This window comes from Mytilus trossulus, chromosome 7, assembly GCF_036588685.1.
Source record: "Mytilus trossulus isolate FHL-02 chromosome 7, PNRI_Mtr1.1.1.hap1, whole genome shotgun sequence".
Lineage (NCBI taxonomy): Eukaryota > Metazoa > Mollusca > Bivalvia > Mytilida > Mytilidae > Mytilus > Mytilus trossulus.
In genome coordinates, this window is record NC_086379.1 from 51,024,833 (window position 1) to 51,051,799 (window position 26,967).

The window sequence follows — 26,967 nt, forward strand, 5'->3', positions numbered from 1 at the left end:
GCAACATAATCAAAAGGTAATTTAATTTAAAGTGTTTCCTATGGCCTACTTTTTATATTTCAAAATTGATTTCGACAAGCTGCTTTGTAACCACTGTCATGAAGTTTCGTTTAATATTGACAAGATTAAAGGGAAAACGGTACTATTTATTCTGCCATAGGCGACAATACTTACATTTTCTAAATTTACTAGTTTTTATAATAAAAACCTTGATAAAACATTTATGTGTGGTGTTTGTACTTTAAAACTCTATTTTAAAAATTGAAGCCAAATAGTATGATGACCAATTTCCAACGGAGCTTGTTTATGCTATCCATGCCCACCGTCATTTTGCACCAAATTTGTGAAATTTTGGAAGCCTTTTCGAATAATTCTCTAGAAAATATTTCAATAGGTTTTAAAATTTATATTGTAAATTTACACATTACAGTTATTCATAGATAAATAAAAAAAATATATTGTAGCCTTACATCCAATCACAGCCAGTCAGTTGAAGATGAGACTCATTTTGTATGAAATGTACATCTTATGAACAAGAAAGACAAACAATGCTCAACATTGCATAACGTAGACTTCCAAGAACAGTGGGAAAAAATATTATTTGTCATCCTCTGAGTCAAAGAAATAACACGACGGGTGCCGTATAAGGTGCAGGAAATGCTTACCCTTCCGGAGTACCTGATTTCACTCCCAAGTTTTAGTGAAGTCATGTTGTTTCTTTTTTATTATTTGTAACTGTTGATGTAAATGTCTTTTGCTTTTATGAGTCTTTGTTTACTTCTTGGTTTTGATTATTATTGACAATACCTGCAGTTGCTAACTATTTAACAGGTGCATGGGATGTGTGCTAAGGGAATTATTAAAAAGCTTTAGCCAATTCATTATGACAGACTTTTTTGAGTGCATGTATTTTTTTATTATTTTATTATTCAATTATTACAGTAACTGTCAGTATAAACACATACATATTTTTGTTTATCCCGCGATCGACATTTTTTTTTAAATTTTATATAGGTATACAGATATCACGAAGCGATAAATATATACTAGTCATGTCAATTTCATAAACAAATTCAACGATTGTGCAGTGAAAAATGTACAAAATTAGTTGCAACATAAAGACGATGACTGTTTATTGTCCTAAAATATCAGCTGTATTTGTCTGCATAGACTCGTACAAATGCAGCTGATTTTTAAAGACCATAACAGTTGTTGTCTATGTATTAGAAAAATGACAATCTCAAATGGAGTTAATTAGAAACAATTAGCTGATAAAAGTACATAAAGCACATAAGAGCTACACATAATTAATGAAATTTTATCATTTTAATGCTCTTCAACTTTATAGTTATTTTACTTTTTTACTTTTTTTAAGGTAGATAGGGTGCCGTCCTCCATTTTGGATTTTGAAATACCAGAAAACAAGGTCTAGATTTTTGATAAAATGTGCAAATTTTGAAATTAGTATGTAATTCATGTGTACGATTTTTCATTATGATATAGAAAAGCCGTGTTTTATCATATTTATGGTTGTATTTTACCAAAAAGAAAAATACTTTTGTTTGATTCATTTTTTCCAACTTTGCCAAATAAGGGGAGACAACTCAAATGCAGGGGCAGATAATTCAGATCGAGTTATTTTTACAATAAAATGTGTTAGGAATTTAACCATTTTATTATGTAGCAAGAGTCCGGTGACCCCATTTTTTCTTCTTCTTATCTGAAAGAATAATATTTGAGCTATTTTCTCATATTTTATCTCAAAATTCTATGGTGTAGTTTTCGTTTTATGACAAAAATTTGGGTTTTCCATGCATACTCTATACAAAATTTGCACTTTTGCACAACTTGTAGTGTGAAAATAAGTCCGGTGACCCATTCATTTTATTGATGTTCTTAAACAAGCAGGATAGAAACTACATTTTGGCAAATCATTAAGAAGTTTTATGGATTATAATTTAGACACCCCATCTTCCTTAATCTAAGCGTCACTGATGATTTTTGTGTAGACGAAACGTGCATCTGGCATATCAAAATTATCAGCATGGTACCTTTGATAACTATCAAGTTCATATTTTGTTTTTGAATATTGTTCAGTTTGAAGTATTTTGATTAGTAAGTGTTTCTCATTATATAAATACTGAATGAAAAAAAATGTTAATTGAATGAATGGCTGCATACGAATGCAGCTTTTCTGTTGATACAATGTGTTTTGATGGCAAATTTTAAACCAATTTTATATATTGTGTCTGTTCACAACGTAATTTAAATTGATAGAGTGGAAATTTTTTATTAAAATTTAGATTATTCCTCGTAATGCATTACCAGATGATAAGTAAAGTAATTTGAATTATTAAGCAAAGAAAAAAGGAACTTATCTGCATTATGTAAAATAATTGTCAATGTAATAAGATACAGGTATCGAGATTAAATGTATACTAATAACATATAAGCTATTTATTACTTGTAGCAATTTAAGAATGTGAACAATATATTTATGTATGTATATTTGTTTTACAGAAAAATGCCACTTTGACTTAAATCAAAATTCTATTATTTGTACTAAGGGGAGCATCTTATGCTAATCATTTCAACAACATTACAATTAACAGTGTCAACAAATGATTCACATTGCATTAATGTTAGGACTCAATTTGGTATACATCTATGGAACAATTTATGCAAGCCGAATCTACATGTATAGGGCTAAAGATTTACACAGATTTGAATATATATATATATATTACTTTGATTAATTAATTATTTATATAATTTTCCAGTATGTTCATTTATAGAATGCTCGTAAATAGTTCTACCTTACGAGATGGGAAAAGCTGAAGAAAATTTCTGTTTGATATCACATAAATCGTACATATGGAAATATCTAACTTTAACACCATACTATTCGTGAAGTGAAACCAAATTTGCTGTCACATATTACCAGGATCAGGTGCGGACAAAATTATTAAATGTTTTGTTTTTAAACGGGATTCAAAACACTAACCTTTGTTTTCGTATTCGTTATCTAATTGTTGTAAAGTATCATAAACAATGAGGTGACGGAATAGGATTGCAAAACTATCCATCAGAGGACCAAACTTATTTAAATTTAATCCTTGAAGCGCGACAAATCAGAACAGAAGCAATCAAAGGTTTTAATTTTAATTAGATTGCCAGAGGACACATCACGAGGAAACAAAAAATCAAAGTAAAACCTGTTTACATCAAACTAAGACAGTAGTATTTGGATAAGTCTTATACATAATTTTGTGAAATAATAGGAGTAACTCAGCATACATCCAGAAATTGTTAATAAATGTTTCCCAAGAGTTGTGCATCAACCGAAACTAATTTGACTTGACAAAATTATGTTTCTCATAACGGTTGTCAATTTTGCATACGTGTCATATAAATCGTACAACTCTTTTTTATTTAAAAAAATATATAAAAAATTATTATAGTAATAAGATATAGGAAGATGTGGTATGAGTGCCAATGAGACAACTCTCCCTCCAAGTAACAATTTATAAAAGTTAACCATAATAGTTGAAGGTACGGCCTTCAACACGGAGCCTATGCGCACAACCAAGTAGCAAGCTTTAAAGGGCCCAAATATACTAGTGTAAAATGTCCATGTTGACCATTGATTCACTTTAATACATGTAGAGATGACACATATACCTGAAATGAAAGAAAGTAGAAATTTATGTATATACAGCATTCAATTTAAATGAAACTCATTTCAGTATCAGGTGCTGGAAATCATAGTACTGAGTTAAGACACTAAGAACTCTCGAACAAATGACTAGCCGCGCTTAATCTCTGTAGGTAATATATTCAAAGAAGCATGCCGTCCTTACAGATTTTGAAATAACTTTTAATTTTTCTTTTGATAAAGTAAACATTATTGTAAAATTGTATTTACTTCTGCCTTTCACAGCTTAAAATCATTTTGAACATGGTCATGATTATGTCAGAGAGTTGTTAATGCTATTTATTCCTCTCGTCTTCTTTTCTCCTATTGGGATATCACTGAATTAGACTTGTCAAGTGATTAGTACTTGCATGAGCAACACGACGGGTGCCACATTTGGAGCAGGAAATTCTAACGCTTTTAGAACTAAAAAGTCCACACATGATTTTTTGTGGAGTTCTTATTGTCCAATCTTTAGTTTTATATTTTGCAGGGCACACTTGATTGTACATCGAAACCATCAAACACCGGGCTGACTACTTATACATATATATACTTACAAATGTCGACTTTTGTAGGTAACGTATTAAACATTAAATGAAAATAAATCATGAGTTGTCCCATTTATATATGTATAACCCATAGTTCGAATTTAATTTATTTAAAGTTTTTAAATGTTTATAACTGTCCATTATCCATCAAACTTTCACCAATGATATTGAAGCATTGATTATTCCTAAACATGTATTTTTTTTATAACGTACATTTAAAAAAGACTCAGACATGCGAACATATTGTTACCGTGATAGACAGGTTGTTATCCCCTCCTTGGATTTGATGATGTTCCATAGAAAGTAAGATACCACTCCTTAAGTTCCGCTGAAATAGACAGGATTTGTATTCTTATAAGTTTATAAATGAATGACATCATTTTAAATATGGCTGTATATATATATATATTATGGTACTTCCAAAGACGACAAGGTGCTCTATTTTGTGGATATATGTTTGGTAATGATGCTGTGACCGATCGTGCACATATAGAACCACTATTTTTTGAATCTAAAGAATAATTGGTATAAAAGTTCATCCACAGCCAATGGAAATAATTTGTATTAGGTTAGAATAGCTGTGACACCAGGTTTACCATACCGTTTTGTTTCAAATGGCTGTGCCAGGTCTGGAATTTCTCACTTGTGTACAGTGTGTGTTTTAATAAACTTGCTTTGATACATGCAAAATATTGTGATGTTGTACCACTGTTCCAGGTTAGGAAAGGATTGAACGCCCATATACATGTCCCGAGCTGGAGACTGGAGTAAAGTGGTTGTCGTTTGTTCGTTTCGGTAATATTTGTTTTTCGTAAATTGTTTTGTTATAAATGTGGCCGTAAGTTTTCTCATTTGAATTGTTATATATTATTTATGTCAGGGTCTTATATAGCCAACCACACGGTAGGGTTTTCTCGTTGTTGGAAGCTGTACGGTAACCTATAATTGCCTCAACCACTTCATTTGAACTTTGGTAGACATTTGTCTCATTGGCAATTATACTTCATCTCCTTATTTTTTATATTGCCTTTTGTATTGTTTTGAAATAGACAGACTCTACCGGGGTTGAAAAGAAAATGACAGACTATGCCGTTCTTCAAAGGAAAACTGTACAGTTTTACCGTGGCTGGAAGGAACAAAACAGACCATACCGTAGCTGAAAATGGATAAAAGGCTATGCTTCGACAGAAAGAAAGAAAACAACCGTCGATGACAGGGAAAATAGTAATAGACAAACAACTAAATTGACATGCTACAATGGGGGATAATTTACTTAAAATTTTTTGTCGATATGTTCGATTGCAAAGGAAATGATTCTTATTTCATGTATTTACTAATATACCTTTTTGAACATGGTCTTGAAATGATAACTCATTGAATCTTAGAGAAGACTCAAATTATTCCAAAAAGCGAATGATGTATAAGGCCTAAACAAGTGAAGAGCTATTTGACTAGTTAAGGCAACAGTAGTATACCGCTGTTCAATAGTCATAAATCGATTAAGCGAAAACAAATCCGGTTCACCAACATAAACCGAAGGAAACACATCAACTATAAGAGGAAAACATCAGAACCACAGAAATACTAAACTGCTACAAAGACAACCACTAACAAACATAAAAACAACGGACTATTTGATAACAACTGCCATTATCCTGACTTGGTTCACACAAAGATAGTGGGTTGAAAATAATCGTATGGCTAGATACACCTACCACTTATATGGCAATGTTACAAATACCGGTAAAATGACAACATTGCGTGACAGGAATACATTACACATCAAACACAAAATATAAAGGTTAGAAACCCAATTCATCCACGATATCAGATGGACATGCATTTCAAGCTGATGAATAAACAAACAAACAAATAAAAAGAGCATCTTTTGTCAAAATTTTCAATTGCAATAGAAAGGGTCCCTTATTTTAATTTAACCTTATTGAAATAATCTTGAAATGATGGCTTATTGACTATTAACAAAGATACAAAATGTTGATATATTGACAGCTTATTTTTACTTGAATTTTTGTATTTAACCCTTTGATTCCGGCGTAATAAGAATCGATTTATAAGTTTTGAACATCGGTATACTACTGTTACCGTAATTTGATAATTGAATGATGCTTACCTCTAGCTATCATGCTGTTTAATTTTAGTAAAACTTTCCATTTTCCTAAAGGATTTTCTCCCCATAAATGAACAACTTTGTAAGTCCAAGTAAAGATGCCTGATGTAGTTAATGTGAAGCGTGCGTCGTTGTATCGTTTAGGAAGCAGAACTACTTTGGTCCGACTGGGCGACACCAGGTATACCTCAACTGCTCCTCTACAGCATGAGTAATTAAAACTCACTGTAGCCATTACATGTTCTAAATGTCGGATTGGACAATCGTCACGGGAAACGTAAATTTTGCTTTTGGCTTTTGATATTGCCTCTAAAGTACTACAAATAGAGTTAAATAATTCGAAAGTAAATGTTCATGGGTCACTATACTTTTCAATAGTTGAATTGATAAGTGTTTTAATGTCTGTAATATTTAGTTTCATAATTTTCGTTGATGCATTACTTATATTTAATTCCAAAATATATATATTATGTGTAAAGTAGGACTATATTTGTATTATCATGAAAAAGCACGGATGAACATACCAGTGATTTTAAAGAGTTGTGTTCCTAAATCGTCACGTGACTTCTATATTATTCTATGTCCACTATTGATAAAAATAAAGATACTAAATTTCCAGTTGCAATGATCTATCTCTGAATACAACTACATGTGTGTATAGCACACGATTTTTGTGTTCTACGATCTGTTCCTTCAGAACTTAACTTTTCTAGCCCCACACTTCTCGTGGCATTATAGTTTTGCTTTTACAGAGACCAAATGAGTTATAATTTTGTACAGTGAAATTTGGATAAACCGAACCTCTCCGGGACTAAGAATGGATTTCGGTTTGGCCGATGTTCGGTTTTTGTTAGGTTTACAACGCATACAATTTGACTGTTACATGTATGACTGATCTTTAAAACATATGTGGTTTATACAGGTTTTTTGTTTATGCAGGATTCGGTTTAGCAAGGTTGCACTTTATCTTAATTATTTATTAGATATGTGTAGCCTTTCAAATTGTAATCAAAATTATCTATATGAACCATATGCTGAAAATGTTTGCATGATATATACTAAATGAATAAGTAATTCTTAGCAAATAAAGTATTACACAATCGTAAAATCAATAGTCTATGTCCAATAGAACTTAGGGCATTTCGTTAGGTATGTTCTATATCTATCTATATGTGTTATTTCAAGGTTTGTCTATCTAATAATTAAAGTGCACATCGAGTTTTCTGTAAGTCTACAAATTTGCTTTGTACAATACTTCTTAAATCTGAGCAAAAACATTACGGGAAAATAACTAACATCTTTATATTCAATTTACAACTAATTAGAAAAATAGAAGTGAGAACATTATAGTTATCACATGTCGCTAAGTCCTAATGTTTAATTTTATTTACATGTCTGGGCTGCTAACTTTCGATTGCCAAGTCAGTTGTTCCGGAACAGTTTTCCACTTTATTGCCTTTTTAACCATAGCCTCAGCATTCATCAAACCGAATCCCATTTTGTGATGAACTAATTCAAAATATTAAGTATAATAATTACCATATGAAATTGATCTCATATTCCCACATGTGGAACAGGATCTGCTTACCCTCCCAGAGCACCTGAGATCACCCCTAGTTTTTGGTGGGTTTATTCTTTAGTTTTCTATATTATGTCATGTATAGTATTGTTTGTCTTTTTGTCTTTTTCATTTTTAGCCATGGCGTTGTCAGTTTGTTTTATAATTATGAGTTTGACTGTCCCTTTGGTATCTTTCGTCCCTCTTGTTGACGTTACCCTTGCTACATAAACAGCGAGAAAAGTTCAGAATCTGACAAACTCAAATGCTATCAATCAACAGAACAAGTAAAAAGTAATTGAAATATTCCATTCGTCTCAACTCGGCCGATTCCGTACCCTCATGGAAGGAGAGTAGCGGATTCTACCGAGGATTGCCGAATGGCAATATTCCTGACTTGGCACATACATTTTCCCCAAAAAAAATTGTGGGTTAAAACTGGTTTACCTCTGCTCAGCTCTTGTTATATTTCGATATGACGTCAAATCAGCTAACCACGACTTACACGCAATAAATAAATTCATCATATATACCAGGATTCAAATTGTGTACACCAGACGTGCGTTTCGTCTATAAAAGACTCATTCATTAAAAGAATGAAAATGAAGTCAAATAAAGTACGAATTTGAAAAGCAATTGAGGGCCAAAACAGCCGCAAGGGTTTACCAAATATACCTCAGATTTTTTATAACTTTGATTAGAACTTAGTCAGGTTTGTGGTTAAACAAACGAAAAAATGTTTCTCTTTTAAAAAACACATAAATACAAGCCGATATCTCGATTATCCGCTTATCATCATATTGATTTTAAAAATAAGCTGATAGGCACAGTATAAAGAAACAAATAAGAATATGGGTTATGATTACAAATAAGATTACTATCCACCAGAGAAAACGAAAAGGTTATAAACTACAAGTTACAGTACGACCTTCAACTCTGAGCATACCCCATCTATAAATGTTCCAGACCGTATGAGTATTTGGACCGTACGCGTTCGGTCTGGACCGTATGCGTACATTTTCAAAATGCTCATACGGTCGGACCGTACATTTACGTGTACGTTCTGGCTAATATTAAAAAAGATGGTCAGGTTTATTAGATACAAATGCATATAGCAGATCAACATAACTTAACTATCAAATTAATATAAAAAAATTCAATTGTAATTGAAACAAAAACTTTATATCTTATTTTTTTTTAAATTCACGCTAATTAAATCTGTTAATCTCATGTATCTTGCATTTCAATCAGTAATACATCAATTGAATTATGATCACTGAAATTGAAGATATCGGAAGTAAATATCATGTGGAAGGTCAAGTGTTTTGGAATATTTAGCAACTTTACCACAAAATGCAAATGCAAAGGAACATGCATGAACTGCATACATGAAAATGTAAAAAAATATTACGTTACTTGAATTGTGTCACCTTGGGCGATAGTACCAAAAATAAGATTCAGATTAACAATTAAACAAATACTTAATTTCAATTGTTCGTTTGTTCATTTGATCTAATTGTAATAAATTATTAATAACAATTTGTAAAACTAAAAAAAAAGATTTTGATACATGCTTGTTTCAAATTAATCAATTACCCATATGATAAAATAACATGTATGGTCAGCTCGTACCGGACCTTACTCGTATTCTCATATTCTCATACTATACGGTTCGATCGTACGCGTATGTTCGGACCGTACTCGTATACGTATACGGTCCGGACCGTACGCATACTGTCCAAATACTCATATGGTCTGGAACATAAACATGATGCAGACCCAAACGAAAAAAACCAAGCGTGACCTAATGTATGTATAAGACAAAAATACGAGACCTGTTTGAACCAGTACGCCGTTCGCAATCGACAAAATACTTCACATTGTGACTTAAATCTGACAAGTTTCAACATGCAGAAAATTTGATAATCGGAATTTATGTATTTTCAGTAATACCAAAGAACGATGGAACACACCCGAGACGACTATTTGTCGGTATCGAAGAACACCCCCTCAAATTCGTACTTTAAAATTCGACTGTTCTGATTGGAGCGTCACTGATCTGTCTTGTATAGGCGAAACATTACATTTGATTGATTTTACCATTACATTCGACTGATTGTATCATAACTTTTGACTGATAATACCATTACATTTGATTGAAAATACATTTGACTGATTATACCATAATATTTGACCGAATTAAAATGTAATAGTGTTATCGATGAAATGATTATACCATAAAAAAGAGAACAAAGATGCCATAAAAGCTACCAACCTCTAAAGCCTGCTCCATTACGTTGCCATTTGTTCTCAATATCAAAGCGATCCCTGAACCCGTATGGTTTGGAAGTCCTTACTATTAAATGCTGAACATCTCTCCACGTAAGGTCGTTGCTAGAGAGTGGAAAAATGTTTGCTTATAATACCTGTGTCTTACCAATATGATTGGAAACTTTTAAATTGTTACCTTTTAAATGAACTGATCGATGGAAGTACAGTAGAAAATGTCATAGCTGGTGTTGATGTATAAAAAGGACTAAATACGGATAAGGTAATTCAAGTCAGTGCTATCGTGTTGTATATTACATTTGTTTCTAGTTTAATGTTTCATACCTAAATCAGGCCGTTTGGTTGAATTCTTTGAATCATTTCGAGACTTGCAATAGCTTGTCATACGAAATGGGATTTCCTCCTTTTTCAAGTCTATAGGATGACTTATGGTTGCTTATATCAATGTCTATGGTCTCTAGTAAATAGCGGTTACACTGGCAATCATATCGTATCATATCTTCTTCTTTTATATATATAATAGGAAACCTTATCCTTGTTGCAACAACTAGTCTATCTTTGTTTCCATGCGTAATCCTGACACTTTGTTTTTATATGCATGTGTATATTCACACATGATTTACGAGAACTTTTTCAGAATGAGGTTTCAAAATATGGACTTGAAAATTCTTTTGAATTTCTGAAGTCTAGAAAACTGAAGTGTAGAAAAAAACACCACCTGAAATAATACCATAAAAGGTTGCACAACTTCAGAAAACTTGCAATCTGTGTGATAAGTTGAAAGCAACCGGTTAGAAATCTTTTTCGAAATTCAATTCATTAGAATCTAATCATTTAATTTTTATTTTACTGAAAAAAATAGAAATTAACTCCTCAGTTTGGAAATGTTCATCAACAATTCTTAAAACCAGGTTTTAAAACTGAAACATGTGCAATCTTTCGATGAAGTGTCATGAATATGGGTTAAAAATGTTGAGGGAAATGAAGACAGAAAACGAATATATCTTTTGTAAATTTTGCTGATCATTCAATATGTAATTGCAAAGTACAAAAATAATCCTTAAACAATATTTTCATAGTAGGTGCACAATCTTAATTTGAAGTGTCAAGGATTTGGGAGGAAAACTGTAGGACAAGTTGATAATCCAAATTAGGTACCCCCTTTTCCAGAAACATCACGTTCTTAAAACAGTTTTTAAGGGCGGATAACCCTGGCCTCACACTATCTTGGAACTTTTGGTCTTCGGCGATCTTTAACTTGGCAGTTGTTATAACATTCAAACTTTTTTTTACAATTTAGCATAGTTTTGTGTGGACGTAGCGCGCGTCTGGTGTATAACAATATTTCTAACCTATTACCTTTGGATGGCTTTTATTCGTTTGTTTCTCTGTCATATATTGTCTGCCATTAATCTGTGTATTTATTGTAACCCTGTCGTGTTATGTTGTCATTTCAATGTTATGATTAACACTGCCATTAAAGCGGGAGGTTTGGCATGCCACAAAACCAGGTTCAAACCACCATTTTTGTCATAAAATGCCCTGTACCAAGTCAGGAAAATGACCATTGTTACATTATAGTTCGTTTCTGAGTGTATTACGTTTCGGTGTTGTGTCTCTGTAACAGTTGTGTAGTTCTCTTATGTTTGATACGTTTCCATCAGTTTAATTTTGTAACCCGAACTTGTTTTTTCTAAATCGATTTATGAATTTTGAACATCGGTATACTACTGTTGCCCTTTATTTAAACTTCGACACACCCGTCCTATAATAAACGCAAACTCGACAGAGAGACAATTGAATAGGGACCTGGACTAAGTTTTCGTCTCCCTTTTCTGGAAGAAAAAATAAACAAACTTAATTATAAACCAAATGTACTAACAACAAAATGAGATATTTGTGCAACTACTATGAATTTAATGATTCGAGTTACATATTTTACGCAGATGCGAGGATCTTAGTATGAAAATTGTACATTCATTTATAACAGAGAACCCTTCTTGTCACGTGATGCATTCTTGAATTGTCTTGAATGTTATTCCTTCGGTATTTCTTAGACTTCAATGACTACAATTGAGAATGAGAATTGAGATTGGAAACGAGGATGAAACTTACTTTGCCTCTAATGTAAGTGCGATGATTCCTACTGCAAGTGGAGCGGAAAGAGAGGTGCCTCGTAATCCACTTATACAACCAGAATTGGTAGAAGTTGACGTCTGTAAATGTTGAAAATACTTATCGTTGTAAAAAAAGGTTTAACTGTAATTTTTACATGGTTCGGCAAGATTTAAATTTGTATGATCATCTGATCTGTAAATGTACCAATGGTAATATATTATTTACCATATCTGACTGAGTTTGAGTTCTGATGTCAGTTAATTAATGAAGTGCAGAAGCCGTTTACCGGTCACTGCACCAGTCGTGTTCTGGTTAACATATATTCCATCATGGTTTTTTTTCTTTTGAAAAAAAGAGATGATTAATAAGTTTTAAAATAGATTAGCAATTTACAGTTACGGAGGTAACTTCTCAATAACATTAAAATATTCAGTTATGTAGCGTTTGACACCTTACTAGAGCAGATTAAATACGTGGAGTGATATATTTGAGATCACTCCAGGTGTTTGTTGCTCAGACTTTAGTTTCTATGTTGTCTCGTGTATACTGCTGTTTGTTTGTCTTAAACGTTTTTTTTGGTTTTTTTTGCCATGACATTGTCAGTTCGTTACAGACACGAATGACCGCCCTGCTCCAATTGAAATTCTTATAAAACTACTGACGATGGTCAATGAGCATTAAAAAAGGTTCTTTAATTTATCTTTAGAATTTATCACAACAAACATATGATGAGTAAATAAAACTTGGTGTTTATTCTGACTGTGGAGAAACACTCAACCAAATACCGTAGCATTGTCAAGATGTTTTTACAAGTTTATATTATTTTTATTGAAATATAGAAGGTAAACTAGTGCTGTAATATTTATATTTACGAATGATCTGTCAAAAGCGCTTCCTCCATAAGCACTGGCCAATATCGAGGATCCTATTTCTCCATACCGAACAACAGAGTCGTAACCAACGCTTTGTATAGCGATAGTATAGATAGTTGTATGATGGGACTTTGTATTCGGTGTTGCAATCGATCCCCCATTTCCGGCTGCAAAAACATATATGTTACCTTTCCCTTGTCTTCCCTGAAATAAGAAAAGAAATAATCAGAGAGTAAATGTTTTACTGAAAATGTATGGTCAAGTTTTACACAAAAATTCACGGCAGATAAAACCAAACATAAAGTTCTACATGTATCACTTAAATCTAGTATATTTATCAATCTCCCATTCTTTCTTCCGACCTTCATCGTTTTAGGTTTTTATATGAATTGAATTTTCAGTATTATAATTAAAATGTTATTATTTAATTTGTTATTCGATCTTTTTAGGTAATGTAATAAATTTGGATGCAGCTAAGACGAAAGGCGCCTAATCTTACAATCCAAACCATTAACAAAATAATCAAAATCATAAAAAACAACCTTGAATACATATTCATTTTGCATTTATACAAATAGCCAATCTAAACAAACGATTTCTAAGAAAATGCATTATTTCTATTTCAATTTTAACGCAGTTACAATAACCGTTGATTTTAGATCGGAAGGAAGGGTCAATACACAGTACTTTATGTACAACCAATATCAAGTTGGTCTTAATGATGTTATCATATGTTTGACCATGGCAGATATTGTCTAACATTCTGCAATATTTGGATCAAATTTATATTTTTCCTTATTGTTTTTTTTATATTGATTGTCTGGTTTGGTTCTTCAATGTTCCTTGCCTGTCCTTTCTGACCTCTGCTTGTGTCAATAGTCTTACTATTACCCTTATTTTAAAATGTCATACTGCTTTAATAATTTATCAATTAAGAATACGACAATAAAGAAAATTATTAACTTTACAATGATTCATGTAATATGTGCGTTTTCTGAACTCTATTTTTTATGGTAATTTTCAGAGTTATTTAAACATGTGCAATAAAACTATGCATGAACTTACATATTTTGCGTTATTTTCAAATGCTGCCATGAGTAATGGTCCTAGTGTGGAGGAACCAAACGATCCAGTTGGACCATAGCTATTACAGTAAACAGCAATTGTATCGGACATATGAGATATTGCCATGGCTTGTTGCGAATCTGTTAAAAAATTTGATCCAATCGCGCCTAGTAATCCAATAGCTAAAAAAATATACGTAATTTTCAAAATATATCAAATTAATACAAAACAAACGTCTCCACACACCCTATCCCCCAGGTATAATGTAACATTAGTCGTGATAACCTATAGGGTAAAAATGGGGAACATTCAGAATTTAACAAAATTTGCTTTATTTCACAGATTTTAAAGACATTAACTCAATTATGAAGTTTTATAAATATTTAATGAAGATTGATAGAATCCTGGGCCTAAGATATGATAACTCAGCATAAATTCACAGTTTACAGTATGCATAGTTTACTTAAAGTCCTGGATACACAATTAACTCATAATATTTGCATAGTTGTAAGTTAAATTGTTAAAAAGTGCTTATATTTACTCTTCACAGTCATTGAACCTCATAGATCCTGAATATTATTTATGGAGTATTTGTGTCCTTTCAATAATCCAAAATTAAGCCGCAACACCTAAATTTGCTTGTTTTGTCACCACGGCATAACAAATACAAGCTAGAAAAGCAAAAATATCTCAAGAAAACTTGCAATTGTGTGTTCTATCTTGAATGTGTACCAAATTTTCAAAATTTCTAGAAACAGCAGAATGATTTCGGACCCCAGGGACCCCAGGGGCAAAAAACATAGAAAATTGCCTACCCCTCTTGGTCATAAAACAATATTTTAACTTGTAAATGCTATGATTCTATGATTTTTAAGTTCTTGATATAGAAAACAATAACTATGCTTGGAAGTTATGCAAAAATCAGATGTTAGCAGTCATCTCTACAACATTTTAAGTGAATGTATATCTCAGACTGGTATCTACATACATACAACTATTGCAAATATGGCTTTGTTCAAACACTTCTAGTATATATAGTAGCTAAATTGTGTCAGATATACAACTGTATGGTTACAGATGATATTGTTGTGAACAGAATTCTAAATTGACCATTTGAGGCAGAAAATGTGTTCTTTAATTGACAAAAAGACATAGCGTAAGATGTGGACTGGAGACAGATGCTGGATTGGATACTTTATATAATCTTGAATGTTGTAATGATTGACGCTAAACATTACATTTATAATATTCTGATATGCTTTCAATATGTTATCAAAACAGTTTTTAACAGGTTGTAGGCATTATTTATCAGAAGATATGCAAATAGTGTAAGCTGGCAAAAATTAAAGTCTTGTTTTCAAATTCGTTAAAAAATTGAAACAGGGGAGGGGGTATAAAATGTATAGTAAAGAAAAACTAAGAGTATACACAGTGATTTCTTTAAGACTATAATTCTGATAAATGAGTATTAATGTGAGAAAAACTGATTTTAGAGAGTTTTCTATTTGAACAAATGTCTGTATAGAGGGAAGGAAAGACAGAAAATATGTCGAAAGTTGACAATTGACCAGAACCTTATAGAGCAGCTATTAAACTGAATCTTGCCAACGCTGATTTAGAAGATAAAAGTCGATGATGAGTTAAAACACAGGTTTTGATGAAAAAACGGTTTTCAGGGCCAAATAGATATTCCAAAAAGAATTTGAGGGGTTGTGAAAACATAAAACTTTAGTATATATGTGTGGTCAAGGTAAATTTTAAATAGCACAGTTGCTAAAACTAAACCATGGTATAACTAAATTATACCATAGGTTGCTGTGGTATAATTTTCGGTTATTGTAAAATATACGTACGTCTACCTTCATAGGTTTGATAACAACGGTATATGTTAAAATATATTTTAAAATACTATACTGATGATAGATATGTGTTAATTTAACGTTTAAGGAAACATGTTTAATGACTTTAAGAGGCGGAAGATTGATTTTAATTAGTAACTACTAGTATTATGAAATGTAATATGAATAAGTGATACTGAAAACAAATCTCAGTTTTTTACCTACTAGTGTTGCATTATATGCAACACCTACAGCACAATAGTCATTCCCCTTTGTTGCACCTATAACACCAGAAATCGCTGTTCCGTGACTGAAAAATACAAAACATCATTTAATTATGCATCAATAAACGAAACATCTTGTGATGAAGAATCGAATTTGTATAAATAACACGAACAACTTGAGTTAAAGGTGAAGCAGCGTCACAGTTCAAAAGCACAAGAGATCCTGTTGTTCAAGCTCTAGTTTTCTATGTAGAGTCTTGTAGACCTTTGGTTTGGTTTTGTAGACCTTTGGTTCCGTTGTTTGTCCTGATTGTAGTGCCCATGTAGTTGTATGTCCTTGTCATATTACCAATGGAGTCATTTTTTATTTTTTTATAAATAAATTTTGTGTATTTACTGTCTTCTGATTGGTTAAAATTATTAGTTTTATTTTCAATGTTGTCAATTTTTATGGTGACACGCCCACTCTGACGTTGTGTATTCATACGCCAACATGTGTGAACGTTGTTATTGTCAAGGTAAATAATATAAAAAGTTCTTTGAGCCGTATTTTTTGATAGAAATTTATTTATAATGAATGGCAATAATTTATTTTGATTTTATTGAACCATAAAACTATTTTTTGACTCTTCACATTTAACATTATCCGCTTCGCGGATTATTCAATGTGAAGAGTCAAAAATTAGTTTTATGGTTCAATAAATTCAAAATAAATGATAGCCATTCATTAATTATTGTTTTTCTTATTTAAATGCTCATTAGTACCGTCATCTTTTTTTTTTTTAAATTTCCCCCAAAATGAGATTGCAGATGGGAGTCTATATAATATCTTATTTTATGTGTATGCTTTTCTTTAAATTATCATTTATCATCAAAGCAGTAAATCCATGAACCTTAACCAAAAGAGGTATTTCTATTACTGGTTAAACTTAGCCTTTTTTGGTTGAAAAGGTTTAGTCCTGATATGTATTTATCATCTTACATCATGGTTGAATCTGTTGGGTTCGGGTCGTTGTCATCGTTGTAATAATCATATGAACTTGATGCATCCTACAAAAATACTTTTATTGTTAAAAAAAGGCAAGAAACAAATGCTAGCAGGTATGATATGATACTAGTAGACCAAGATAAGAAATGATAAAAAGAGATACGATAAGATAAAACAAGATAAAACAAGACAAAACAAGATAAGACGAGACAATACATTATCGCTATGTTGCGCATTTTTCTTTTGATCTTTTTTTGTGATTATTTTCATATCATGCTTCTAGCCTGAGATGGAAAAATTATCGCTAGAAACTAAGCAGGCACGTGCATTGCTAACGAAATTGACATTGAAATTGATAACGTTGTCATAGGTAAAATAGCGATAAACAGATTATCATTAGTCATCTCAACTCGATTGCTTGTCTCACTTTCGCTGTACCAGCTCAAGCGAGAAAAATCAATCTCGTTGAGATGATCAACGATAATCTATAAATATATGATATGATATGAATTTTATATGATTACGATAAGAATACAGGTTATAATTAGACATTGTAAAAAGGGCACTACTGTTTTTATAACAAAATATTCCAACTTCTAGCTCAGTTGAGCCTTTTTATACTTTCTAATTTCTAAATTGATTGCATATTACCAAAACTACAAACGTTTTATTTATTTCATTCGTAAATTTTCAATTATGACCAAAAAGCCATATATGTAGCAGTATGACGTACAATGTATCTTGCATGCGAGAAACGTAAAATTAAAAAAACCAAAAACTATGTATCTTAAACCAAATCTAACTGTTGCGTGGTAGACTAAGGAATTAACTCGTCATATTAGTGAGAACAGTATGTACTAGTATGTATATTAAGACATTTGACATATAACTGTTGCTTGCTAGTTTAAGGAATTAACTCGCAATGTTAGTTAGATCGGTATGTATCTTTAGAAAAATCTCAAGTTGCTTGGTAACGAACTAACTCACAATATTTATCAGATCAGAATTATCTTGAGACAAGTCTAACTGTTGCTTGGTAACGAACTAACTCACAATATTTATCAGATCAGAATTATCTTGAGACAAGTCTAACTGTTGCTTGGTAACGAACTAACTCACAATATTTATCAGATCAGAATTATCTTGAGACAAGTCTAACTGTTGCTTGGTAACGAACTAACTCACAATATTTATCAGATCAGAATTATCTTGAGACAAGTCTAACTGTTGCTTGGTAACGAATTTACTAGCCAGTTTTGTCAGATCGGAATTATCTTGAGACAAATCTAACTGTTGCTTGGTAACGAATTAACTCACCATATAAGTAAGATCGGTATGTATCTTAAGCCAAATCTAACTGTTGCTTAGTAACAAATAAACTCACTATATTTGTCAGATCGATATGGTCTGTTTGTATTAACGAATCTACTACACCAATTGTGATACCTTTACCTGTGTAACCTAAGGCCCAAGCTTCTTCGATGTGATGTGGGTATTTCATCACACCGCTCTGTAAAATAAACAAAATTAACTGTGTAGTGCAGCAATCAATCTAATTAAACGTGTGTTTCTTATATTGTCCTATAAGGTCATAAGGAGATATTTAGGACCTATTTGGTTTCCTCTGATTATTATTAGGTCTTTCAATTTTTCTGGGGAAAGACCTATTGTATTGATTCTGATTATTATTATTTTTCTTCTTCCGCAACTCCTATTTCTTGCGTGTCACTTTTGTTTCGCAAGACTAATCCTGCTTAATCATATACTTTTCTTTGTTATCTCCACGAACACTGTTTTTCTTATGAGTGTATCTCCTTACTAACCGTAAAAGAAATTATAGACAAATTTATTTTTCTAAATTACTCGTTATATCCTCGCAAAATTTGTCCATTTGACCGGAGCAATACAAACACTCCATATACGAGTTATTTCCCCATATAAATTAGATATGAATGATTTGCATTTCAAACTTGTAAACCATAAGTGATAGAGACCTAATATGGGCTTTTGAATTGAGGTCCTTGGTCCAATTTTTTTCAGAGAATAAGGTCAAGGTCAGAGGTCAAGGTCATATTTAAATTTTGATTTTGGCTCACTTAAACTCCTTTTCAAAAACCGTATTAATGATTGACAACATATTTTTACTTAATAATTGTTAGTTGCGACATGTCGTAACACATATATTTTGGTTGAGAGGGTACGCTAACATTAAGGTTTATGCACCCTTCTGTAGCCATTTTTGTACGAACTTTTCAAACTTCAATTGTATCAAAACTACAGATATAATGAATAATAGAGATAGGCCATTTAGTACATATTCAAAGGGGAAACTTGATGCAAAGCATTATTTTTTTCTGTTCCATTGCATTTAAAAGAAAAAGAGGACTTTGTGGCAAATTAATAAGATCTTTATACAAAATCCACAGCATTTACCTTGTACTCTCATATTTGGCAATTTGATGACTGATAGATATAGGATTATTGCATGCATTGCTAGCATTGATTTCCTTAAAACAAGTTTATAAATGTAGTTATTGGTTAAAATAAATATAAATATGACCAAAATCAAGTACACCTTTTAGGGTGCGCTCAGCTTTAGTGGCTCAGAACGAGGTGTTTTGGAATTTACAGGTGGCTTAAAACATTTTGTAAAAAATAAACACTAGGACATCATAGAAAATCAAGTGAGAAATTAATGTTTCAAATTTATAACAAAAATCACTGTATTAAAGGCTGTGGATTTTCTATCAAAATCTTGATTTATTTGCCACAAAGTCCTCTTTTTCTATCAAAAGCAATGAAACAGTTAACAACAATGCTTTGCATCAAGTTTCCCTTGGAATATGTACTAAATGGCCTATCTCTATTATTTATTATATCTGTAGTTTTGTTACAATTGAGGTTTGAAAAATTCGTACAAAAATGGCTACAGAAGGGTACATAAATCTTAAATTGTTGAAGTTTTCTCCACCTTCATACTTAAAATTACGAATATAGTGATATAACCCATAACAAATATAAAACTAAAACCTATAGTCTTTTGATTTGAAGTCCTTCGTTTATGACCTTAAAAATTGAGCTCAAGGTCATATGTATATTTTAAGTTCTAGATTTTTGACCTACTAAAAATACTTATAAAACCCCTTTCAACACTAATTACGTACTAAATGCCACATGTCAGTCATCTCAGGGTCTGGATCTGGTGTGTCAGCATAAAGCATAATAAGTTCTTTCTTGTCTATCTCAAGAAACTCGACCTAAAATACAACAGAAATATGAGTTTAAAACAATTATCATTATAAACACAAACTGACAACTTTTCTGCTGTAATACATAGATGTATGTTGTTATATATCGACCTGTTGATCATTAACTGTAGCTGTATCTATTTTTCTGTCTCTCATTGATATTCAAGCCAAAAGAAGGACACCATTAACCAAGTTAAATATGAATTCAGTTCAATTTAAAGTATAAAAAAGAAGATGTGGTATTATTGCCAATGAGATAAATATCCACAAAGGACCAAAATGACACAAACATTACCAACTATAGGTAACCGTACGGCCTTCAACAATGAGCAAAGCCCATACCGCATAGTCAGCTATAAAAGGCCCCGATAAGACAATGTAAAACAATTCAAACGAGAAAACGAACGGCCTTATTGATGTAAATAAATGAACGAAAAACAAATATGTAACACATAAACAAACGACAACCACTGAATTAAAGGAACATTAGAGTTCGTTTGTCTATGCATCATATACCGTTCTGTCATTTGTCGATAATCTCCCCACCGTCAGTTTTTTTTTTTGTTCATTTGTTGAGATTGAAATTGTCTATGCGCCATTTTGTCATTTCATGCGACTGCGATTGCTTATGTACCATATCTCAGTGCATGAAAATGCGTATAATGTCACATTTTGTCAGTTCATGAAACTGCAATTTTCTATTACTATTATTACACTCCGATTGATAACTCGTATACATGTATTTCTTTTTCTACGACTCTGATTGCCTATGCATCATGTATCGTTCTCTCAATTCTTGCGATTGTCTATAAACCATGTCAACGTATCATGGTCATTTTTTTCAGATCATGCGACTGCGATTGTTGACATTCTACGTACTATGTCTAATTTTGTAAGGTACGATCTGCTCTGTCGTGGTTACATGCAGATTTTTTAGTAGCATCAATATAACGAGCACTAGTGGTAAAAAAGGACCGGGCCGTAACAAAAAAAAATTAAGACGTTAATTCAGTTAGGCAAAGACACTCTACTCAACGCTGTCCCGGTTTTAAAATAGAGACCGACTGATGTTTATACTTTTAATTGTAGCAATAAAACACTAAGTATACTGTGTGAAAGTACCTTCTTTTCATTTTTCATGCGCAGTACATCATTGTCATCCTCCATCATTCCTACTGTACCATCTTCTAACTGACTTGGAATCTTGGACTTGTCCAATGACAACTTGTAGAACGTCTCACCGAACAATTTAAACTGTAATATTCAACATAATTTATATAGAATCGAATTCATAACAGTGTGGCTGTGGACATTGATTGGCGCACTTTAAAATCCCATTGACTGTGACAGATTAGGTGAACGTTCGTCTATAACGCCCATTGCTCACGACGTCCTTAGTATAGACATTTAAGGTGTTAGACCTTGGTTCAGGGAGATAACTCTTTAAATCAGTTATGTGTTTGAAAAAGTCAAGTTTCATCAACGTATTTTAAGCATTTACCTGAATCAGATTGAAAATAATCTATGTAACAAAGAAGCTTAGAATATATTTATGAAAATGGTTGACACAAACGTACTGATGATTTTAAGAGTTATTTCCCTTAACCTAGGTCTACCTCCTTAAACTGCGGGGTCACTAAAGGTTCTCAACGCCTAAATAAAATAATTCGAAATACTAATCAGGAATTTGTGTTTTGAAAAAAGAATGACTTACTGGCTTTAAAAATTGCAAAGCACGTGTTGATTGATTATCTTTTTCGGACGTCAAAGCTATTTAACAATTGCGATTGTCGAATAAGGTCATGATCTTTTAACTTTTTTATCTGGTCTAAAAAAATATTTTAGAACGAATGCATAATCCACTTTCAAAAAGTGTGCAAATACAAAACATATAGACAAAATATACTTCTGTCCTGCCTTTTTCGTACTTGAAAGTTATTGGATAGTAAGAAAACTATTTGGATTAAACCTTGTGAAATGTGCATGCATTTGGTAAAACTGTTCTGCTATACTTCTACTACTTTGTGGAAAAAAACTTGCATGGCAACAGAAACGCATTCATCTTTTCAAATCGACCCAATTAACATACACATGGACGATTTCGTGCATTTATTGATCGCAAATGAAATATATTCCGGACCATACACGTATGGTCCAAATACTCATACGGCCCGAACACACACATGATATTCTGTGCGTTATTATAGGTCGTCTATTCATTTTTTTCTTTCTTTTGTTGATGGATTTGACGTCTTTTTGTGAGTGATTGTTTGTTTTAAATACTTTAAACTTACTTGCAAATAATTTTAAAACCAAGACTTGATTAAAATGTCTAAACTAACCATATTTTTTTAAAACATACATCACATCCATTGAAAAGGCTAAAATTCGCCAGGTCTTTAATTTCAACTTAGTGAGTTGACTAAAGTAAAATTGCGGACCATTTTCCAATTTTCATGCGGTATCCTTATTGTTTTTCTCTCGCTCAACTTTCGTGTTTGTTTTTACATGCCAAGACCTCTTGGAGCTTTCATTCTATAAAGTGTGTATTTTGCTAATGGTTGAAGGCCATACGGGGGCCTATAGTTTGCTAACGCCTGTTGATCCCTGGAAAGAATTTGTATGATTGTCTATCACACAACAAATCTTTTTTTTACATGCAGTTATATCTATGATAAGAATGAGAATTGAATTGTCATAGAGACAACAACCCAACCAAAGAGAAAAACAAGCCCAAGACAACATGTATTCGTATCAAGGGAATTGCTATAAATATATTTATTTCAGGTTAATAGTATAAGGCAATACTCAAGTTGTAAATAGATCTTGTCGTCAATTTTTGCAACCAGCTTCTATTTTTATAATGCACCGTTCATCTTTTTTTGGCCTCAACCTTTTTATTGGACAGACAATTTTGTTTTCGACTATTTTTTAAAGATGCATTTATCCACAAAATCATACAGAACGCATTTGTTCCTCCTGTCCCAAGTAAGGAGCCTCTGGCCTTTGGAAGTCTTGTATGTTTATTAATTTTTGTTAATTTATTTGTTTAGAAGTTAAGTACGGCGTACATTTTCACTGAACTAGTACACTTTTTATAATAGTTTTTCGATATCGCTCGTGCAAAATTAATCATGAATATAATGGCTACCCATGTTAAAACTACAATAAAGTATAGTTTGTATCAATTATTTCTTAAACCTACATTTTTTTTTGTGTCTGTGTTGGATTTGTGTGGCATCAAAAAAATACAAGATTATAAACTACACAGTGCAGCTTCCAACAAGAATACAAGATTAATATTGAATTTCAAATACGACCAAAAGTAAAATTTGCTCGCAGCGGGAAAATTCAACAGTTTGATTTTCAATTGAAATAAAATAATTGTTATAATTTACACATCGTTACTTTTTCCAATATAAATATTCGAACTATTTTGTTTGTTGTTTCCTTTACAAGATTACATCATTTTTTTAAAATACCAGTGACTTCGATCTTTAGTAGACTATAAAGGAGGTGTTCATTATCTCTCTTCTGCTGTAAGTTTAATTTAGTTATTTTGTCATGAATGCCATCTCGTATGTTTTTGAATAAAGGGGTGTAAGGTTGTCTTATACGTCAATGATACACACACCAAAAAAACGACAAAAAATAAATAAAGGTGCAACATTCATTCTCCATCAAAAGAATACATCACATTTATAATGTAATTTTTGTAAGAAAAATACCAATTTCGTGAAAAGTTGTGTGTTGGACTTAAGAGCCAAGACAAATTGACAAATATCTGAATGAACGGATCGATTTATGGTTTATAACAACAACAAAAAAAATGATTTTCTTTGTCATCTGGAACTCTTCACAAACAAAGCCCACATGGTTAGCATTGAATAAATAGAAGGTCACTCTTAAATGATTTTGTTCTCTTCATCAATAAGATATTTTGTGAAATACCGCGGGTCCCCATTTCTTAAAAGTTTTTTTTTTTACAATGAATAAACTTTTTTTATCATTATTAATTGATATCAGCTCTGAAGAGGGGGGATAGGAATTTTATCGGGACTCCGGGATCGGGTGTTTTTAAGCTCGGGCTTCGTGATTGACCCTTTCGGGATCCGGGATTTTTTTTTTTTTGAATTCCGTCACCTCGGGATTATGTGTTTTAAAGCCCGGGATTTCGGGATCTGGTGTTTTTAAGCCCGGGATTTCGGGATAGGGACCCCTCCTATCCCCCCTCTCTGAACATTATCAACTTAAAAGTGAAACTGTAGCAAGTGATGTTAAAAAAATATTTAAAACAAATTCCTTAAATGATTTGTGAAAAGAAAGTTTCATTTTATGTATCAAAATGTGTTAACAAGTGATTATTTAAATCCTCACTTGAAGGCCTCTGATAGACGGAGTGAACATAAAATCATCGACAACGACAAACAAGTTAGAGGTGAATTCTTCAGTATAATTACTAACAAACGTTTTACCGTCGACCACACTGTTATGAATTTAATTGTATTATGTGTCTATAACTTCGTATGTATATATTAGGGTGTGACAGGGGAAGTTACAGAAAAGAGAATAATGGGCAAAAAATATACTAATTAGAGAAAAATTGACACAAAAATTAATCAAAATTAGAAAATAATGAGGTGCTACAATATAAAGATTGGAGAATAATTAGCAAAAAGTAAAAAGAATTGATAAAATGGTCTAAAATCTAAAGCAAAGAAGCAGAAATTACCCCCAACCAGACCCTTATATATGGATGTATCATAGGTACTTTGGGACAGGACAATTTATTTTATTAAACCCTCCACTTTTTTTAACAAAATTCGTAATTTTTTTCTTTACTATCGATTTCAATTATTTTCGCGTTTTTCTGTAGTATACGATTTAAGGATGTACTCTTCTGGAAATGATAAATAACTGTGTTCATTCTGCAATCGACCTTTCCAGTATACAAATACAGAATGGCATTTAATAGGTACTTAGGGACACTGTCAGGACAATGTTATTTAAGCTATCCACATTTTTCTAAAATCCGTTATTTTTTTATTTCTATTAATTTGAATTATTTCCCCGGTTTTTTTTTAGAATAACATGAACATAAATATATACTAGAAATAACTTAAATGTTTTATTTACTATCAATTCCAAGTTTACTTTCCTCAGCGGTCATTATTATACATCATATAAAGAGCTCTCTATAAAGTTTTTTTTAAAAGGGGGAGTGCTTAATAAATATTATCCTATAGTCTTCTGCTAAAGTTCAATTAAGGGACTCATTGCGGCCCACGTTTAAATCATATCGATTTCATTCAACAACAACGATTTGGACAGAAAAAAAGTTTTAAGCTCAATGTAAAATTGAAAAATAAAAACAATATTCGTACCGAGTAGGATTATATAAGATGTATTTGTACTCCCTACGAAACAGGAAAAAAGCTCTGAGAGCTTTTTCTTTCTCTTTGTTTTTTTAACCTCGTCAAATACATTTCATATTTTCTACTCTGTACAAATACATGTATTATATATGTGAACTGTTTATTGTAATAGCTTTAAATTTTGAGATAACACTTCCTTATCAACCCGAAAGCAATTCCATAATTCTGAGAGATCTGTCAGTGGAATTCTTTTCGTTGAGGGTTGATATTATGGATGATCTTGAAAAAAAATAGAATATACTTGAAAAATGTGATTTCTGTTATGGTTTGATAAATAATACAACCGTGACTGATATCATTATCATTATACCAACAAAGCCCACCAACATTTTAATACGATAGACCAAGCAAAAGGTATTCAACCCGTGAACATTAAATACATTACTTTTTTTTATGTAAATCAAAAATCTAAGCTTCTAAATACCACATTATCAGTTGGCCTTACCTGGTTTGACAGTTTAAACTTAGGATATCTAGAAAGCATATCTTGGATATCTTCTTCAGTGCCATCTGGTTGAAGTTTGATGATTACGTCTGTTGATTGAGAGTTTTGTTCGACGTTAAAGCTACTTTCTGGCTTTATTACATCGTCTATGTTATTGAACTCAAATTGATCGCTTTGTAATCCGTTGACTAGAACTACCAGCTGGACAATAAGCAGTAATAATGTCATACTGTAAAATAAATAGGTTAATTATGAAAGAAAATCACTGAAACAGCAACCCAACGACATCAATAACAAATCCACAGTATTCAAAAATATATCTTTGATTTTCCTGTTTAATATATTTTCCTATTTTACTATGTCGTAGCAATTTATAGTTTTCCCATATACAATATGGGTTTTTCTCATTGTTGAAGGCTGTGCCGTAACCTTTTGTATTGTACTTAAGTATCGTCCATATAGTATATATAATACTTCATTTGGTCTCTTGTGGATATTTGTCGCATTGGCAATA

At 32.0% G+C, this 26,967-nt stretch overlaps 2 protein-coding genes across 2 annotated transcripts; both read right to left on the minus strand.

Moving 5' to 3' along the window:
- Positions 1-4,483: 4,483 nt before the first annotated feature.
- On the minus strand, positions 4,484-6,684 carry LOC134727116 (neuroendocrine convertase 2-like). Its single transcript, XM_063591498.1, has 2 exons — positions 6,377-6,684; positions 4,484-4,573 (listed from the first exon to the last, which is right to left on the minus strand). The coding sequence occupies exons 1-2, from the start codon at positions 6,606-6,608 to the stop codon at positions 4,512-4,514; spliced, it is 294 nt and encodes a 97-aa protein (XP_063447568.1). The 5' UTR covers positions 6,609-6,684; the 3' UTR covers positions 4,484-4,511.
- Positions 6,685-10,198: 3,514 nt separating this feature from the next.
- Positions 10,199-26,681, minus strand: LOC134726502 (furin-like protease kpc-1). Its single transcript, XM_063590907.1, has 10 exons — positions 26,454-26,681; positions 21,696-21,827; positions 20,490-20,582; positions 18,710-18,835; positions 17,320-17,387; positions 16,335-16,423; positions 14,276-14,457; positions 13,211-13,414; positions 12,336-12,436; positions 10,199-10,325 (listed from the first exon to the last, which is right to left on the minus strand). The coding sequence occupies exons 1-10, from the start codon at positions 26,679-26,681 to the stop codon at positions 10,199-10,201; spliced, it is 1,350 nt and encodes a 449-aa protein (XP_063446977.1).
- Between the last annotated feature and the right edge of the window lie 286 nt (positions 26,682-26,967).

Excerpts from the sequence above, each read along its gene's own strand:
- LOC134727116 (XM_063591498.1), bottom strand. The coding sequence starts at position 6,608 with ATGGCTACAGTGAGTTTTAATTACTCATGCTGTAGAGGAGCAGTTGAG. Across the intron at positions 4,574-6,376 it reads AAACAGCATGATAGCTAGAG|CGGAACTTAAGGAGTGGTAT; the intron begins GTAAGCATCATT and ends TGTCTATTTCAG.
- LOC134726502 (XM_063590907.1), bottom strand. The coding sequence starts at position 26,681 with ATGACATTATTACTGCTTATTGTCCAGCTGGTAGTTCTAGTCAACGGA. Across the intron at positions 18,836-20,489 it reads TGACTGACATGTGGCATTTA|AGCGGTGTGATGAAATACCC; the intron begins GTACGTAATTAG and ends TTTATTTTACAG. Across the intron at positions 10,326-12,335 it reads GCACTTACATTAGAGGCAAA|CAACGACCTTACGTGGAGAG; the intron begins GTAAGTTTCATC and ends TCCACTCTCTAG.